Source organism: Amblyomma maculatum, chromosome 1 (assembly GCF_055883805.1).
Source record: "Amblyomma maculatum isolate TAMU_Amacu chromosome 1, ASM5588380v1, whole genome shotgun sequence".
In the NCBI taxonomy this organism is placed as follows: domain Eukaryota; kingdom Metazoa; phylum Arthropoda; class Arachnida; order Ixodida; family Ixodidae; genus Amblyomma; species Amblyomma maculatum.
Genome location: NC_139344.1, coordinates 67,940,417 through 67,956,962, shown reverse-complemented (window position 1 = coordinate 67,956,962; position 16,546 = coordinate 67,940,417). Strand labels below are relative to the sequence as shown.

General features: G+C 46.7%; 1 protein-coding gene and 1 long non-coding RNA gene across 9 annotated transcripts in view; one reads left to right on the top strand and one right to left on the bottom strand.

The window, feature by feature from the left end:
* LOC146202722 (uncharacterized) overlaps window positions 1–14,736 on the top strand; it is a 49,995-nt gene extending 35,259 nt beyond the window's left edge. For 4 of the 5 annotated variants that reach the window (XM_084588274.1, XM_084588275.1, XM_084588276.1 and 1 more), the window contains 3 exons: window positions 3,136–3,233; window positions 3,871–3,932; window positions 5,225–5,387. In XM_084588274.1, coding sequence (XP_084444400.1) covers window positions 3,136–3,233; window positions 3,871–3,932; window positions 5,225–5,384 — 320 coding nt within the window. In that variant the 3' untranslated portion in view covers window positions 5,385–5,387. Of the gene's footprint in view, window positions 1–3,135; window positions 3,234–3,870; window positions 3,933–5,224; window positions 5,388–11,297 lie in introns of those variants that run through there. The other variant, XM_084588273.1, reaches the window with a different exon arrangement.
* The window catches only part of LOC146202721 (uncharacterized), a 54,042-nt gene that overhangs the window by 5,665 nt on the left and 31,831 nt on the right, over window positions 1–16,546 (bottom strand). The gene's annotated exons all lie outside the window — the stretch shown is intronic.

The window sequence follows — 16,546 nt, the reverse complement described above, 5'->3', positions numbered from 1 at the left end:
CTTTCGCAGGACTTTTCAACTTAGGATTGCATTGGTCCTAAACTCTGTCACAGTGTACATGTCCCCGTGACCCTTGTCCGGCTCAAACGTGGGCCATCATTTCCTTCAAGCAGGTCATTGCTTCCGCAGGTCATGGCTACCCAACATGCATACGTACACCATTCTTGGTGCTAAAATGCTTAGTATGGCTGAAGCTATGGCTATGGCTGGCTATGACTGTGGAACTGATCAAGTGTGCAAAGCTAGCTATGGATTCCGCTGGCTACAATCTTGTTTAGATAACCAGTTCAGTTTAAAGCTAAATAGCTCCCAGTTTGCATCACGCGGTAATAAAATGTGGTTCTCATCGTACCAATATTCAACAAAAAGTGTGGCTTGTGCTTGCTGAAGTGCTCAGTATGGCGCGGATGGCACAGGACGACACCACAGAAAATGTTCATAAAACTGAAATGAGCAATACTGAAATTCGTTAAAATGAAGGGTGTCTGCATAGCGTCCAATGGAGCTTCGGTGAGGGAATTTAATAAAGTTCGTACAAGTGAATATTTCCTTTAAGAGACATTCGTTCAAGTGGTATTCTGTATATTTTTCATTTGGATTGGCTAATATTTTGTTGCCAACAGGTACAGCTCATCTAGCTGTATATTGTAAATATTACATTTAAAAGCATAAATATAACCTTGTGGAAGTCCTTGAATTCAATAATACTGAGCTTGGTTCCCATAACATGTGAAATAAATTTTGGAAATTGTACTTGCTTTGTTTTTTTTTTTTAATTTTTATAGTCTATCCTGGGTATGTCAGATTTAGACTTTCTTCTTGGACAACCCTTGAGGCAAAATCTGCTAAGGTGAACTCTCAGTTAACCTTTTCGGGACTGCAGAAAAAAAAGGCAATTTTATTTGGTGTTACAAATCATCCTTAATATGAAGTTTTTGCACTATCTTATCTTGGTACAATCTGTAACAAATTGCAGCTGATTAAAAGAGCTTTTGCACATTAAAAAATTTAAATGCCTTAATAGCGTACGAAATTTTGTAAAGAAAATCTCAAGCCTGAAATTTTTCTAGGAGATACAGTAGAACCTCGTTGATACCTTCCCAGCTCATATGATTTTCCATTTCATACGTTCAAAATCGCGGGCTGTGAAATACAATATTTTTCCTACCGGTTAATATGTTCCCCGATTACACGATTTCCTGGTTGCTATGTTCTAAATTTTGACAAACTGTGGTTATATAGCATGATGCACCACGCAGCAGAGTAGGCGACGAAACACAGGAGAGGCACACAATACACACATACACATAAACAAGGACAGTGCTGCACTGAAAATTGATTCAATCTAACACCAATATCCTCTTCCTTCTCTACTTCTAAGGACACACACCACTTCTTCTTTGACAGTCCTCCCAATGATCTAAAAGGTCTTTCTCTTTCTTTGACAGGAGAACAGAAGGCATGCTAACGCAGTCTTCACCAGCTAAAGATATCTCCCAAGCTTCCAAAATCTCTCTCGTTAATCTGTCCTTGTTCTTCCTCAAAACTGCTGCTTTATTAAGTTCTGTTGAAGACATTCCTTTTTCACAAAGAGTGCAGTCCTTGCAGTGTATCGTAAGGTTAGTCCCGGACTTATCCAATATCGTAGAGATTGTATCTAATCCTGTCATTTATGCGTCTTCCGGTCTGGCCGATATAATTCTTGTCACCGGACAAGAACCCTCTTACGCTACCTATGGCCTCAAGACTGCCAGAACCGAGACCCCCGCAAGCTACAAGCAGATCAATTAAGGGGGAATGAGGGTGCTCGTTATAATACATGAAGGAAAGAAGCCAACAGTCGGCGAGGCCAAGGAAAGCGCTGGGGATGGTACTTTTTTTTTTTAACGTTTACTTGGATAATCACAGAAATTAGTAATGTAAGCTGTTTAAGGGAAAGATAATTAAACACAAAGTAGAAGAAAAAACAACGTGCCGATGGTGGGAACCGAACCCACGACCTCTGAATATCGCGTCCGGTGCTCTTCCAACTGAGCTACATCGGCCGTTGTCCCCCCTGCTACTTGCTTGGGTATTTATGTTGTTCTAGCACAGCTTTCGCCCTCGCTCTTGATCATGTTCTACGTGACACTGGCGGTAACAAAGGACGTTCCACGTCCGCCGCTATGGTTGAGGGTGGCGCTGGTGAACACTCTCAAGGTTCGTATACAGACAACATAAATACCCAAGCAAGTAGCAGGGGGGACAGCGGCCGATGTAGCTCAGTTGGAAGAGCACCATCCCCAGCGCTTTCCTTGTCGTCGCCGACTGTTGGCTTCTTTCCTTCATGTATTATAACGAGCACCCTCATTTCCCCTTAATTGATCTGCTTATAGCTTACAGGGGTCTCGGTTCTGGCAGTCTTGAGGCTATAGGTAGCGTAAGAGGGTTCTAGCACAGCTTTTGCCCTCGCTCTTGATCACATTCTACGTGACGCTGGCGGTAACAAAGGACATTCCACGTCCGTCGCTATGGTTGAGGGTGGCGCTGGTAAACACTCTCAAGGTTCGTATACAGACAACATAAATACCCAAGCAAGTAGCAGGGGGGACAGCGGCCAATGTAGCTCAGTTGGAAGAGCACCGGACGCTATATTCGGAGGTCGTGGGTTCGGTTCCCACCATCGGCACGTTTTTTCTTCTACTTTGTGTTTAATTATATTTCCCTTAAACAGATTACATTACTAATTTCTGTGATTATCCAAGTAAACATTAAAAAAAAAAAGACATAAAGTACCATCCCCAGCGCTTTCCTTGGCCTCACCGACTGTTGGCTTCTTTCCTTCATGTATTATAACGAGCACCCTCATAAGCTTGCTTGATATCATGCCGTCACATGGAACTTAGAAACCACAAGGTACTGGAGGCAGACAGCAAGCTATCCCACCCGGTACTAGTTGCCAATTGTTGATCCTTTGTGCCACAAACAAAAATTGTTTATTGGGCCTCTCTTGCTGCAGGTTTTTGGGTTTGAGTTTAAGGAGGAGACTTCTTGCATGTGTGGTCTTGCATGTGTGATTTTATGGCTGTTATTACCAATGACATTGTCGCAGATGCCTCCTCCTAAGCTGCCCGTTACGCGTGCCTTGTATTGCAGCGGCCCGGCAGCGGGTTCCAGATTTCTATGCCCTACACTGGAGCATGGAGAAGGAAGCCATTTATTCTAGCTGTGCAGCTTCGCCAACTAAAAGCAGGGTGGGCATTTAGCCTGTTTTGTTTGACTTGTGTGGATAAACTGTCTGTTTTGGTGGAGCTTCTTTTGTCTATACAGAAATAAGTTCTGTGAGCTGGCTCTAAAATGCACGCCCTTGACCATTGGTTTCAGCGCACAGCACGAGAGAGTGGTAATTAAACACGAGGGTATGATTTATTAGTTGCAGCAGTAGCATAGTGCTCTTACGGTGTGTGCAGGGGCCAGTGAAAGTGGTCTATTAGTGCTGCTGCGTGATCAGAACTGTCATAGCCATGTTTATTTCCTTTCAAGTTCAGGGGGGCAGTCATACAGTCAGTCTTTTTAGCGGTGAAGAATCCTAGAGCTAGCGCTCTAGTAACGTTTTGAGAAGTGAGCCCTAGTGGACTGTACACCAGGCGTAGGCTGCAGGCTAGAAATTAGGGCATTTAATCACCACTCTGTACTTATACAGCTGTGCTCTTTCGGTAGTGCTATCGGTAAAACAAAATGACCACTCACAACACGCAGCTGTTGATTCAAATTTTCATTCGCAGTGATGCAGTTAAAGCGAGTGTGGGCTAATTGCATTCATTTGTGCAATTTGAGCAAGCTTATGTATTGCACTGAAATATTTCTGCCACGTTTCATTTTTTTTTACAGAATGAGAAGCAGATAGAAAAAATAGTGCACATGGTGAAGAAACAGCAGCCCAACTATACAGAGTGAGCTTCTTTTTTTTTTTGGGGGGGGGGGGGGGGGGGGGGGGGGGAGGGGGATCTTCTGTTCTGTAGCTCTTTGTTAGCGGTGTTGTTGATGGGCTGAAATGACTTGAATCAAGCCAGATTTGTCATTGCAGTAGCATAATACAGTAGAATCCCACTATAGTGAACACTGATATAATAAAATCTCAAATATAGTAGGAAAGAGTAAATGAAGTCCCAGTTCGTCTTTCACAGACAGCTGTAAGTTTTCCCCTTTATAGTAAAGTGTGTCTGGTCGCGGCAATGTACTTCCTACTAAATGACATCATCACATGCGCACTACCTAGAATCTAGAGGCATTTTTTGAATAAAATAATCATACTGCGTGTATTTTACTATTTGGCGTGTATTTATTTGGTTCGCCAGCTGAGGAGGAGTTAATGTTGCATATGCCTTAGCAACATAATGGAAAGCTGCAGTGCATAGGGAAAAAACTAAAGCTGGCTACGAACGTGGAAAGAAGGCTGCGTGGTTCGTGGAGAAAGTAAACGAGAGTAAAATTGCTGCGAGAAGTAGGGAAGGGAAGAAACGAGCAAACAACCTCAGCACTTTGAAGTGCGAAGTATGAGGCAGCAATGGCAAAAAGCAATGGCCCGCTTGACTGTCTCGCTCAATTTTCATCTGTTGATCTATTGCTTCTTCAATGAGAGAAAGAGCAGAATGGCACCATGTTCATCCAAGGCTCTGGTATTCACAAGAAATCAAAATTATATCCGTAGCCACATTGCAGTCATGAGGAAGTACTTCCAGAAATTGTAAACAAGTATTGAAAATTGCACAGAGAGATGGTGACAGAGTTATGGGGGTATTTCAGGTTTTTTGCCTTCATAGTTCCTGCAAGGTGCTAAAGTATCAAGGTAAAAAAGAGTATTGAAATACAGGTGTCGCCGCCACAGCTGTTCTCGAAAGTGTCTCTACACGTGGGGGATTTCGGAGGATAACAGATGATGTATTTTATCGTTTCATGTCGGATTTGTGAAGTAGGCTTTTGTTTTGAACTTGATTGTGGGCTTTGCATGCTCATGTGGTTTTGTTTTTGGTTTTCCTCTGTCTAAAGGTTTGGAGCAGTAGAGGAAGTCCAAGTACTACTCTTAGACTTCATATTTTGGCAAGAGACTGCATATATTCGGTGTCGTGTTTACTGGTGTTGTGTGGTGTTCTCAAGTGTGGAAATTACCGCAGTGGAAAGTAGTGCGCACTGTCTGAGCCCAGCTGCTGCTCAATGTCAGTGTTGTGTTTCTGTGCACATGCAGGCAAGAGATCCGCAGGCATGTGGACGCTGTGCGCCGCTCACGGGGTGGGTTCTCCCAAATGACTTTTAACTCCATTGTGGCCCTGGTGATCAGCCACATGAAGCCTACCACCACGCGCAGTAAGTGGCCACAGTCCACCGTCCTTAAACTTCCACAGTAACCATTCGTCTGGTTGATAGGCTGCAGGTTTCCCCATGTGCTATTTCATTATGCCAATGTCCCGCTGAAACCGACCTCTTAATTTCTGCCCCAGCACCAGACAGTAGTTGCAGACAGTAGTAGTGTCTGTCTGTCTATTCCTATCTATCTTGATATGTTCTTATCTATCCACCCAACTTGTCTGGTGATAAGTAGTTGGAGTCCATTGATATTTTATTGACTTAAAGGGGTGATGACAGGGTTGTTCGAGGTATTGCAGTTTTATACTTCTGTGAAGAGTATGCAGGTCTGTGATTCTACTCGCATTAGTGCCTAGCATGCCCCCCCCCCCCCCCTTTTCCCCCAGCGCATATTACAAAAGATAGAAATTGGAATCTGGAAGCTCCTCCCACCATGAGAGACCGACATTTTGAAATGCTCGTGTGGCATCGAAAGAAAATACATGAGGGAGTGTTGTCTGCAATGCAGGCTGCAGTATCAAAGGACATGGCTTTTTTTCTTTTGTGGACAATTGACAGTGGTCGTCCCTCATGCAGAAGTGCTTGATGAAGATGTTACCGCACAAAAGCGATATGGATAAGGATAAAAGGTCATTACGTTCCTTACCTTATTGATGCATTACACCTATGACAACACCACACCAGCACAACCAATGGTCGCCTATCACCATAGTGTGATGTTTTTGGCCCCGCGACGCCAATAGAACTGAACAGCGGATGACCGCTCAAACTGTTTTGGTTGGATCGAAGGCAGTGAGAACTTCACCCGATGAGTTAATGGCCTGAACTGCCAGCCCGTTCCATGACGACTAGGCCTATCACGAGTAGTGGGGTTCGGGTCTAGAGCTTTGGCGATTAAGGAGCACACATTCACAAGTTTAGCGGTTGTATGCAGCCATCGAGTGCAGTTCTGGCAGTAGCAACCCCAAATCGACGACTGCTAACATCACAAAGCGCGTGCACATTGAGCAGGAAGAGTATGTGACTCTGTCTGGCAAGCGCAAGCCGGCAGCTGTCGGTGTCCCTTGTGAGTACCAGGCGCAGGCAGGGTATGTAGCATCCATGGGGCTTCTTGCAGCGCAGTTATAATTTGTGAACAAACAAGAGTGCAACCAGTGCAAAAACAAGTGGATATATTTGGTATTGCTAGCTCAGCTTACATTTTATGCCGTGCGAATGAGCAGCATACATCCAGTCATTACAAAAGCTATGTAAACAAACACACTGGTGGTGCAGACGCAATTCACGAATCGGCGAATTCCTGCAGGAGTTTAGGGCTCACACTTTAAATACCAAATGGTGTACATTTACGCTGAAGCAGTCATGAGTCACGTGCTGGACAAGCACCAGAAAAACGCAAGGTTAGGCTTGGAAGTTTGTCGCAGTCGCGCGCGTGGCTGCGGGGGAGGCGAGATGAAGACGGCGGATGGGAGGCTTTTGTTTGGTGCGGGCAGTAAGGCGCATTCGAATCCTGTTGGGTATTGCGATGACGGGACTGAAGCGGCGCATGCTTTCGTGCTGGCCGTGGCCAGACTGAACATTTCTTTGCAAAAATGCTTTACCAGCCAAAAATAAGTTTGACACGCGCATATATTAGCAAGTCAAGAGGTACCACTTCGTCCAAAAGTTTTGTCTGCTCCTCTGATGTCGCAAGGTATGCTCTCGCATAAATATGTGCTTGTTTAGGATTTCCTCTTAGTTTTTGCACGGAAAAAGTGACGGGTAATAGCTAGGAAATGAGCAGCACAACGCTAACACATCCCCCCTTTCACTGTGCACAAGGCAGAAGGAAACTTTGGACATGTACCTTTTTATACGCAGGACCGCTTGTTGCTAAACAAGCTGACTCTCATAATGTAAAAACAATATGCTCCTGATTGTATGCTTAAATAATACAGCCTGAGCGCATCAATTTCGGCCTCCTCGACAATCTCTAGACGAAGCCTAAAACAAGTCCGAAGATCACTAAGGTCACATATTAATGAAAGCTTCTCCAAGAAAAAGGAGAATATAGAATAAAATATTTTTGCTGAAGAAACAAAAACCGCGTGCATGCAAGAGTGCAGCCAGCACGGTGAATAACAGACGACATGGGGATGATATCTTGTTGTGACCAACGTTACTAGAACAAACTCAGTTTCACAGCTCCGCCCGGAGAGGTGTCTCTGGTGGCGGTCATGTGAACTAGCGGCGCTGCAGTTGACTCTTGCTCCTTGCCGGGCGCGTCGTCTGCTACTCGCGGCGCAGAAGCATGGAGTGCCCAGGATACCCGTAGCTGTTGTGTGCTGCTGTTGCATTCTACACGGCTGCATCGCAGTTATGACTACATTATGACAGTTTTGGCTTTGAAGACATACATTACCTCAATGAACGCTTTTATGTGATGCAAAATTTAATGCCGTGAAACAACTGTGACAGCGTTGTTGACTTACTCATCAGAACCAGCGTTCTAGTAAGGTTCTGCTCTTCGATTTCATTTCTTTTTGTTACGCGATATGGTGAGGCACAAGTCGTTACGTAAAAAAATATGACGTAGCTGCTTATTGCGCGGCGTTCAGCGTGCTGCCATGCAATTTTTCGCTCCTTATTTAGCATACACCTTCTTTTCCAGCTTCAGTCCAATCTGTGACAGGGATTCAAGCAGCGGACATGTGTGCCTCTAATTCTTTGCCGTTCACTGTAAACGTAGGGTGTTCGCAGAGACGATGCTGCATCTTTAGCCTAAAATCAAAAGCAAATAGACTTACGTCTTGCCAACTACGTACCAGCCTTTAGATGCCTAAAATTGGCCGAAAGAGGAGACGGCGTTAAAGGTGCTATCGCGTCCTCTCTTGAGACGAAGCTTTCTGCTATATATATGTTTTAACATAAGGCCTCTTCATGCTGGCCTGCATGCTTTGCACCGTGGGCAGCGAAGCCTATTGAAATGAACTGGAAGTCGGTCATTTGTTCATGTCATGACTTCCTCGAGATTAAAACGTGGACACAAGCTCTGCACATAAAAGATATAACTTACTTCAAAGTGAACAACCTGTGATCTGCATTTAGAAAAGGAACTATATTCAAATACTGTCGTGATAGTTTGTGTAGCAATGCTCTTTATTTTCTTGCTGGCACATATTTCGAACGCAAAAGCCATATACATCGAAGAGAAAGCACCCTAATAATCGCTCTGCCCCGTGTATTTTGACAGCAATGCCAGTAGCAAAATTCCAGGAGCCTATCAGTGTATATAGCGCAAATCGGACAGCTGAGCTGCACAAACGGATTTTGATTTGGATCATTTTGAGTTCGTCACAGTACCAGCAATTCGAAGGAAATTTGAGTATTTTCGCGACGAGGAAATAGACGAGCCATGAGGGCGAAGAATTTTGCTTCTTGAGAAGACTTTTGTCATTGAGCGGTTAATATAGTCACGGCAATGATATGTTCCGCATAAAATTCTCATATCACGTAAATTGAGCGTTGATTGCAGCTTTTCTGAAGCATGTCAGTGAAGCGAAATAGTGCACGGGGTTTTCTAACTCAGAGTTAATGTGAAGAGAGGAGACATCATGAGAACTGCAGAGCAATTTCACAAGCAAGATGATCACAAAAATTAAAACATCTTCGAAATAACTGAGCATGCGGCGTAGAAAACGGCAGCTGACAAGAAAAAAATAATGAATAAATTAAGCTTTTATTTGATTGAAGGGATGTCTCTCGGCCGCTGTTGGGATAATTAGGGAGTTAGGAGGGATGGGAGTGTAGCTTATCGTTTTTTTACGGTTCTTCAAGCTGTTTCTCATTGTTAAAAGGTAAGCACCTAAAAAGCTCAGAAGATGATCTAGTTCATCTACAATTAGCTAGGTCTTCCAGACAATTACAATGGCTGGTACGTCAAGATCCTGCCTGAACTGAGGTATGATATGCCTAACAGCTTCGTAACTGCATATTTGTGAGACGGGCAAGTGCAAAAGCTTATAAGCTTCTGAATGAGCTCAAGATATGCTGCCAACCAACCTTATGAACTCCTTAATGCATGCATTGAAGTGAATTTGCTGCAAATATGGTTTTTGCTGTTGAAGGAATACAAAATCACATGCTAAAAAAATGGTCTGGGGAAGCATGGAAATGCTAACGCTCATTTCCAACTATAGACACACAAAAAAAGGATTCTGCTGCCCACTCAAATATTTCCCAAAAGTATAATGTTCTCCTCTTAATTGCGTATGACCTTGCAATGTCTGTCTATGTTGATAAAGTCAAGTCCTGGTTGTTTGCTGAATTTCATTAGCATTCAACATTAGTGTTGTTGACAATATTGCATTTTTTCTTGTTGCACTAATAAATAACTTATGTTCATGCAATTGACTTCTAATGCCCTTTCCGATGCTGTAGATACCTTGAAAATTGTACGTTTTAAAACTGCAGTCCAATGCTAATTTGAAATTACATTAACTTCCCCTACAAGCAATAAAATTATGTGTTTTTTTCCATGTGTGTGTGTGTGTGTGCGTGTGTGTCTGTGTGAAGGAGGAGGGGAATATACAAAGGGCGCGACTTGATTACTCGCAATATACGTTTTTTTTAATAGACTCATGCGCTTGTTCAGTCATTTCCTTTCGCAGTGCACACGCCCATTCTCACTGATTCATTTCTCTTTTAGTAAACTCATAAAATACACATCTGAGGTTGTTTTAGACGATAAAGAAATAATTTTTTATATTGCTATATACGGGAGTGCGAGAGTGCTGATCCTGAGCTATGTTCTACGCCATACCTCGAAAGTGAGACATTAAGAAAAGCGCTTCTGACTAGGCGACGACGGAGGCCGTTTATGCATAATCTGTTTTCACTATATCTTTTGACGGGAGTAGCTAGACTTCATGCACTGCATGAACAGGCTGCCGAGGCTAGCAGATTTCTGCGTGCAATTGAGGCAATCTGCGCAGTGCAGTAGTAAACTTGACACCCACTGCGTTACCTTCTGAGGTTAGAGTGCTCCTATGCACTGAAAAGTTGGCTAATTGGTTTACATGACAGGATATATGCCCTGAAAGAACATACTACAAAACACAGGCCAGGGAGTAACGCAAGAAACAGCTGCTCGTGAAAAAGCTGACGGCGCTCACACTTGTTGAATAGCATTAACAAATGAATTTAGCATAACACAAACTAGTTCTCCAAGGTAATGCGTCGCTTCGAAGCCAAAGTCGGTGTAATGTAGTTATAATTACACTGCAGCCATGTACAGTGGAACGGCAGCACGCAAAAGCTACGTGCGTGCTGGCCGCTCCATGCTTTCGCGCCGCGTGTAGCAGACAATGGCAAGGAGCAAGAGTTGACTTCAGCGCCGCTAGTTCTCGCGACTGCCACTTGGGACATTGTCCTCCGCTGGGTAGTATGGGGAGCTGTGAAACTTGGATTATTAGAATGTGGTAGCATTAGCGCCACCACGAGGATTTTTTAATCTTTGAGTTTGTTCTAGTAACGTTGGTTGTGACGCCAGCGGCCATTGGTTGCCAGACCAGGAAGCTGTTTTCAATATTAATAATAAAAATTGATTTTAAACCTATCTACATATTTACATGGTTGTAAGTTGACTCGAATGTAATTCGACCCCCCCAAATCGAGAAGTCGAAAAAAAAAGGTATACTGGCATTGCAGTGAAAGCCTGCACAGTTACTTACTAGTACTTTGATGCTTTTGATGTTTTCAGACCACTGCAGTTCATTTTATATGTTGCATAGGGCATTGGCAGGGGCAACTGGTCATTTACCACACAAAGGTAGTGGCACAGAAATATCGCACACGTATCATCCAGTTTAGTAATGCAAGATGTGCAAGTTCCTAGATGAAATGCGTTTAACTGAGATGGGAAGTAAACTCTGAAATAACCGCTTTGCTCTCTCCCTTCCTCCCCTTAACTACAGACAAGCACTGAATGGAGGACGTGGGCAACGTAGACTGCAGCTCCAGAAGAGCCACCGCCTCTGTGTGCCACAACTCCTGCTCGTATGGCTGCTCGCAACCATGGCACTTTTTTTTTTTCAGTGTGCTTTGTACTGTTCTAGTCTTAATTGTTTTTTATTTTCTCGCTTGTTTCCGGTTCTTTTTTTTTTTCTTTCTTTTCATCATAAAATTTTGTCTGCCTTAACTTGCCTGTGTTGGGCAAGGGCAGCTGCGTTTGCTGTACAGCCAGTGGTGGAACTGTTGCGCCAATTGCGCCAAACTGCGCCACATCAAATCCTGCGACATGCTGCTACAAATTCTTTTTTTTGCTTAGTTCTGTGCCACGCCTGCGCCAGACGTTGCTGAATAATTCTGCCGAGAGCGAAACCGAACTGTCCCGAAACCAAAACTGACATCTGCTGGCTACACTGTGCAAGGCAGAAGAACAGGTCCTGGGCGGACAATCACGTGACACAAAATTGATGTTTGTCAACGTCACTTCTGCGTCTCCTGCCGGTGTTCTTTTTTTTATCTACTGGGATGGAGTGAGAGGGGGCTGCATATCTCTCAAGTCTAATGTGCGGGAAGGGTGAAAGGAGAGGCTGGCAGCATGGCTGGCAGGCTGGCCATCGAAGGTTCGAAGCACGTTCAAACGCGTGACGGCTTTGAGCTGTCCTGGGCGCTCGCTTAATTTGCGTGCGTGCGTGTGTGCTTGGATATGCGAGCAGGCTGGCCAACACAGATGACGCGGTTTCAAATGAGCGACGGTTTGTACATGAACTCAGCAAAGCACAGCTGGAGCAGTATGCAAGCTCTTTTTTTTTTTTTCGTGCCAGTGAGGTATGGGCTACGATGGCCTGAGTAGCAGCGGAAGGAGCGCTAAAGATGCATGCAGGTGCTTAATCTATTTGCAGTCCCGCATACAGTCAGTAAATACCCTTGGACGTTTTCATTAAAATAAGGAAAACATACACACAATCTCTGCAGTGCGCCGCTAAGAAGCAGACTCACCCGCCAAACCACCGAAAGAAAAAGAACGAAAGCAAAGATTACGAACACATGGAATCAGCACTCGGTCCGTTCGATTCACCTGCACTACGTGAACTGGTTCATGTGGTGCTGCACTTCGCCATTCGATTCAGTGATGCATCATGGCACCTTCTGCACAACGCCGTTCGCTTCAAAAAGTGCAGACGTAATATGGAAAGTTATGGGGGTTATTTCTCGCAATAAGAATGCGCCACGGGGGGGCTAGACCCTGCAGTCGCTTTCTAGCCCTGAAGTGCCAGCCCTAGCAGACAGAGCTTTGATCCGCAACCCGCGGTGCGAGACATCGCCACTGCGGCGGATTCGGGCCAGAGGGGATGAACACGAGTTGCGCACTCGAACAAGCTTTAATCTGTCCGAGTAATTATACACGGCAAATCAGCAGCACTAAAATACAACCGCCGTGTAGCGAGTGAACGCCGCGTACGGGGGTGAAATAAAAACCACCTAACAGGAAAGCGTGCCAAGGAGGTGAGAAGAAGTCTTCTCACCTGACACGGCTTTGCGCTCACATCCCGTTGCGGTAAGTGCCTACGGTCAGTGGGCGATTCTCGGTGATGGCGGTGGTCTCCTCGGTGGAAATCATGAACTGCGCTCGTGCGCACCCAACCGCCGAAGAACCCCGAGCGAGTTGCTACAGTCGCGCTCCTCGACACGCAACGGGAGAGGTCTCCCGGTTACGCGGGCAGGAAAGAGGGAAGCCCGCAGCAGCATCGCCGCAGGGCCTGGGAGGGGGCGGGGGGTGGCCAACATGCCCTCTCCTCCGCCAACCTCTCTGCCAGTGCGCGTAATCACGCATGTTAATTACGCGTGGGCGTTATAATGGAGGAAGGGGATTGTGAATCCCCACATTCCCCCCTCCTTAAAACCGTCGTACGGCTAAAAGTAGCTGCGTTCACCGAGGGGTATACAGAGTGAGGCCGGCTAGACGCCGTTTAACTTTCAAACGCAAAGAAAACCGCTTAAACCCAAAGTGCCAATATATAAAAAGTTGCAGACAGCTCACAGCCACAGGTGTCGGAGGGGGAGGCAAGGCCGACGACCACAGGAGACGACCTTGGAGCCCGGGGCACACCACAGCAACCGCAGGTCCTGCTTCTTCACCGTCAGTCGGCCTTGAGTCGGCCGGGGCAGTCTGCCGGAGGGGCGAGGGGTGCGGGCAGCACTGTGTCATCCAGGCCTCCCGTCAGCGGGCCGACCACTCGCTCTTGGTTCACCTCTTATCCCTGATGTTGCCGACGCAGCCGAAGATGAGCGCAGTGGGGGGTCAGGCTACTCCCTCTGGTGAAGCTGTGACGGAGGGTATTGAGTGGCGCCAAGGCGTATGCAAGGCGGCCTATTTGCTGCAGGTTTCGCTGTGGCAGACGCAGGGGCCCGCTTCACGAACTCTGGCCCGCTCGCTCCGACCGGAAACCGTTTTTCTTGATGGCCTGGCTGACGGTGACAGCAGGCTCTGGATGCAGGAACGCAGCCACTCCTTGGACGGCTTGCCCCTGCGATGCTGCAACAGTCGTCGTGGCCTCCGGCGGCTCCCCTCCTTGCTGACTGCAATGCTGCCTTTTCGCTAGTTACTTTTTTCTTTTTCAAATCTACCCCCACTCGATCTTTTCCAAGAGAAAGCGTGTGCTTGCTCTGGAAGTAATATGCGCTGAATATCGAAAGAGCGTCCCATCTACATTCAGCACAAGAAATTACTCCCTGCGCGTTGGTCAGAATTACGTCTGCCATGGGCGCAAGTCGTAACGAGGTGCGATGCTCGAAATCCCAAGCCTTGCCTCTCGCTGCAGCTGCCTGCTGGTGGGGGAGTGCGTCCTCCTCGGGCCACGCAGCGGGGCTCGAATTGCGGTACACTTTCTGTAAAGTCTAGCTCCGCCATCTTTACTTGCAGCTCTGTCGTGCATCGGCGTGTGCCCAACGCAGCAACCGTGGCGTTGTTGCGAACTTATAGAGCAAGTTCTACCCATTCGACAACGTCATCATGCATATCACTAGGCAGCGAAATGACACAACTTGAAGAAAAGTCTTAGGGCCGCTCGCATGCTCAGCGATGCACATGTGCGATATAGCTCTTCTCAGCGTGGCGTGACCAACCTCGAAGGACTCACGAGTATCCTTCGCGTGGGGAAAGGATTGCGCCAGGGGCTACAGGAGTATAGATTGCAGGGATCCAACGCGGTCACAGCAATACAAGCTGTGTAGCGCCCGCATAGGCAGCAATACCAGCGTGCCCTTAGGTGCGCCGCGGCCGCGCCACTCGGCTCCCAGAGCCCGTCGAACACTGGCCGACAAAATAAAATAAGAAACAGGATTCTACAACTTTCCTAAAGCTCCCTTGAGGCTGACTAGGCTCCCCACTGCACTGATGCAATTAAAACGGTCACCACTTAAACTCGGAAAAGCCGGGTAGGCTGCCCCTCCTCTGAGGCTGCGAGCTATCGTGACGAACTGGCTAACGGGTGCGGCAGAAAGGATAGTAATAACACTTCTCATGCCATCAACGTGCTCGTGCAAAAATGCATACGCTACAAGGTTTTCTGTTCTCCCTAGAGCATGGTAAGTCACACTACGAGAGAATGCCCATCACACCAGCGTCCGCACGTCATTCTGATGCAGAGCGGTGGAGGCGTGTGACCTCCTGCTCTCACAGAAAATTACCAAGATCACAGATGCTAGCGTCAGCTCCTGAGCTCTCGCTGTAATAAAAGGTTATGGTGGTTTTGCTTTGTTGCCATTGTGAAATCACCACTGCAGTATTAGAAGAGGCTGAGAAGTCAGTCCTGCTCACTGCCATGGCTAGTCTGTGTGTCAGCGTCGTACACACACAGACACTCGATTTGTCAACGCCTCTGGCCCCACGTTGGGCGCCAAGAATATGGGGCTTATTCTCGAAAGAATGCACCACGGGGGGCTAGACGCTACAGTTGCCTTCCAGGCCCGACGTGCCAGCCCTAGCAGACAGAGCTGTGACCCCCAACCCGCAGTGCGAGAAATCGCCACTGCAGCAGGTTTGGTCCAGAGAAGACAAACACAAGTTGCGCACTCGAACGAGCTTTAATCTGTCAGAGTAATTATACACGGCAAATCAACAGCACAAAAATACAACCGCTGTGTAGCGAGCGAACGCCGCATACGGGGGTGAAATAAAAACCTTATAGGGAAGCGCGTCAAGGAGGTGAGAGGAAGCGTCTTCTCACCTGACATGACTTCGCGCTCGCATCCCGTTGCGGTAAGTGCCTACGGTGTGTGGGCGATTCTCTGTGACGGCGGTGGTCTCCTCGGCGGAAATCATGAACCGCGCGCATCGCCCAACCGCCGAAGAACCCCAAGTGAGTTACTACAGTCGCGCTCCTCGACACGCAACGGGAAAGGAGGTCTCCCGGTTAAGCCGGCAGGAAAGAGGGAAGCCCGCGGCAGCGTCGTCAGGAGACCGACGGGTGGCCAGCGTGCCCTCTCCTCAGCCAGCCTCTCTACCAGCGCGCGTAATCATGCGTGTTAATTACACACGGGTGTTATAATGGAGGAAGCGGATTGTGAATCCCCACAAACTTCAGCAAAACTATGCATCACCTCAGAGGTCAGTGCCGATATGGTGCAGCTGCAGTTGGCGCATGAAAGCAGGCAGCTAGCGCGATGATGGCTTGCATGTGTTATAATCGTCAATGAGAATGGCGATGCCAGTGTTCGCTAAAAAAATGACGCTTATTTCAAACTATGCATATATAACAAGTAAGCACGTGCATGCATTACACACTGACTTCAATCGTGATCAGGTGCACATGCATTGACCTCGAGGCTGGCGTGTTAATGCTTCATTGTGATGTGCTACTCTACAATTCGTCATCTTATTTGGCATGTTAGCGCCAGTTGATGCGAGCAGCATTATTCACATCTAGCCTACCACATGAATGCTGTTGGCTTTGTGCACCGAATTCCCGAATGAATGAATCTTATCGGCTGTGTATACAGCAGCTCAGATCAATGGCGGTAATCATCCCGAACATATGAAGATTTGCAAATAGCAGATCGCAGTAAGTATGCGTTGTGCAAGTGTATGTATGTGTACATTAATTGTGGCAGCAGATCGAAATGCACATTGGTCATGACTGACCAGCATGCATCCCACCGCATTCGTGTGTTTACTATGTCATGTGCTATTTGAAAATTCATCATTAACTGGGAGGTT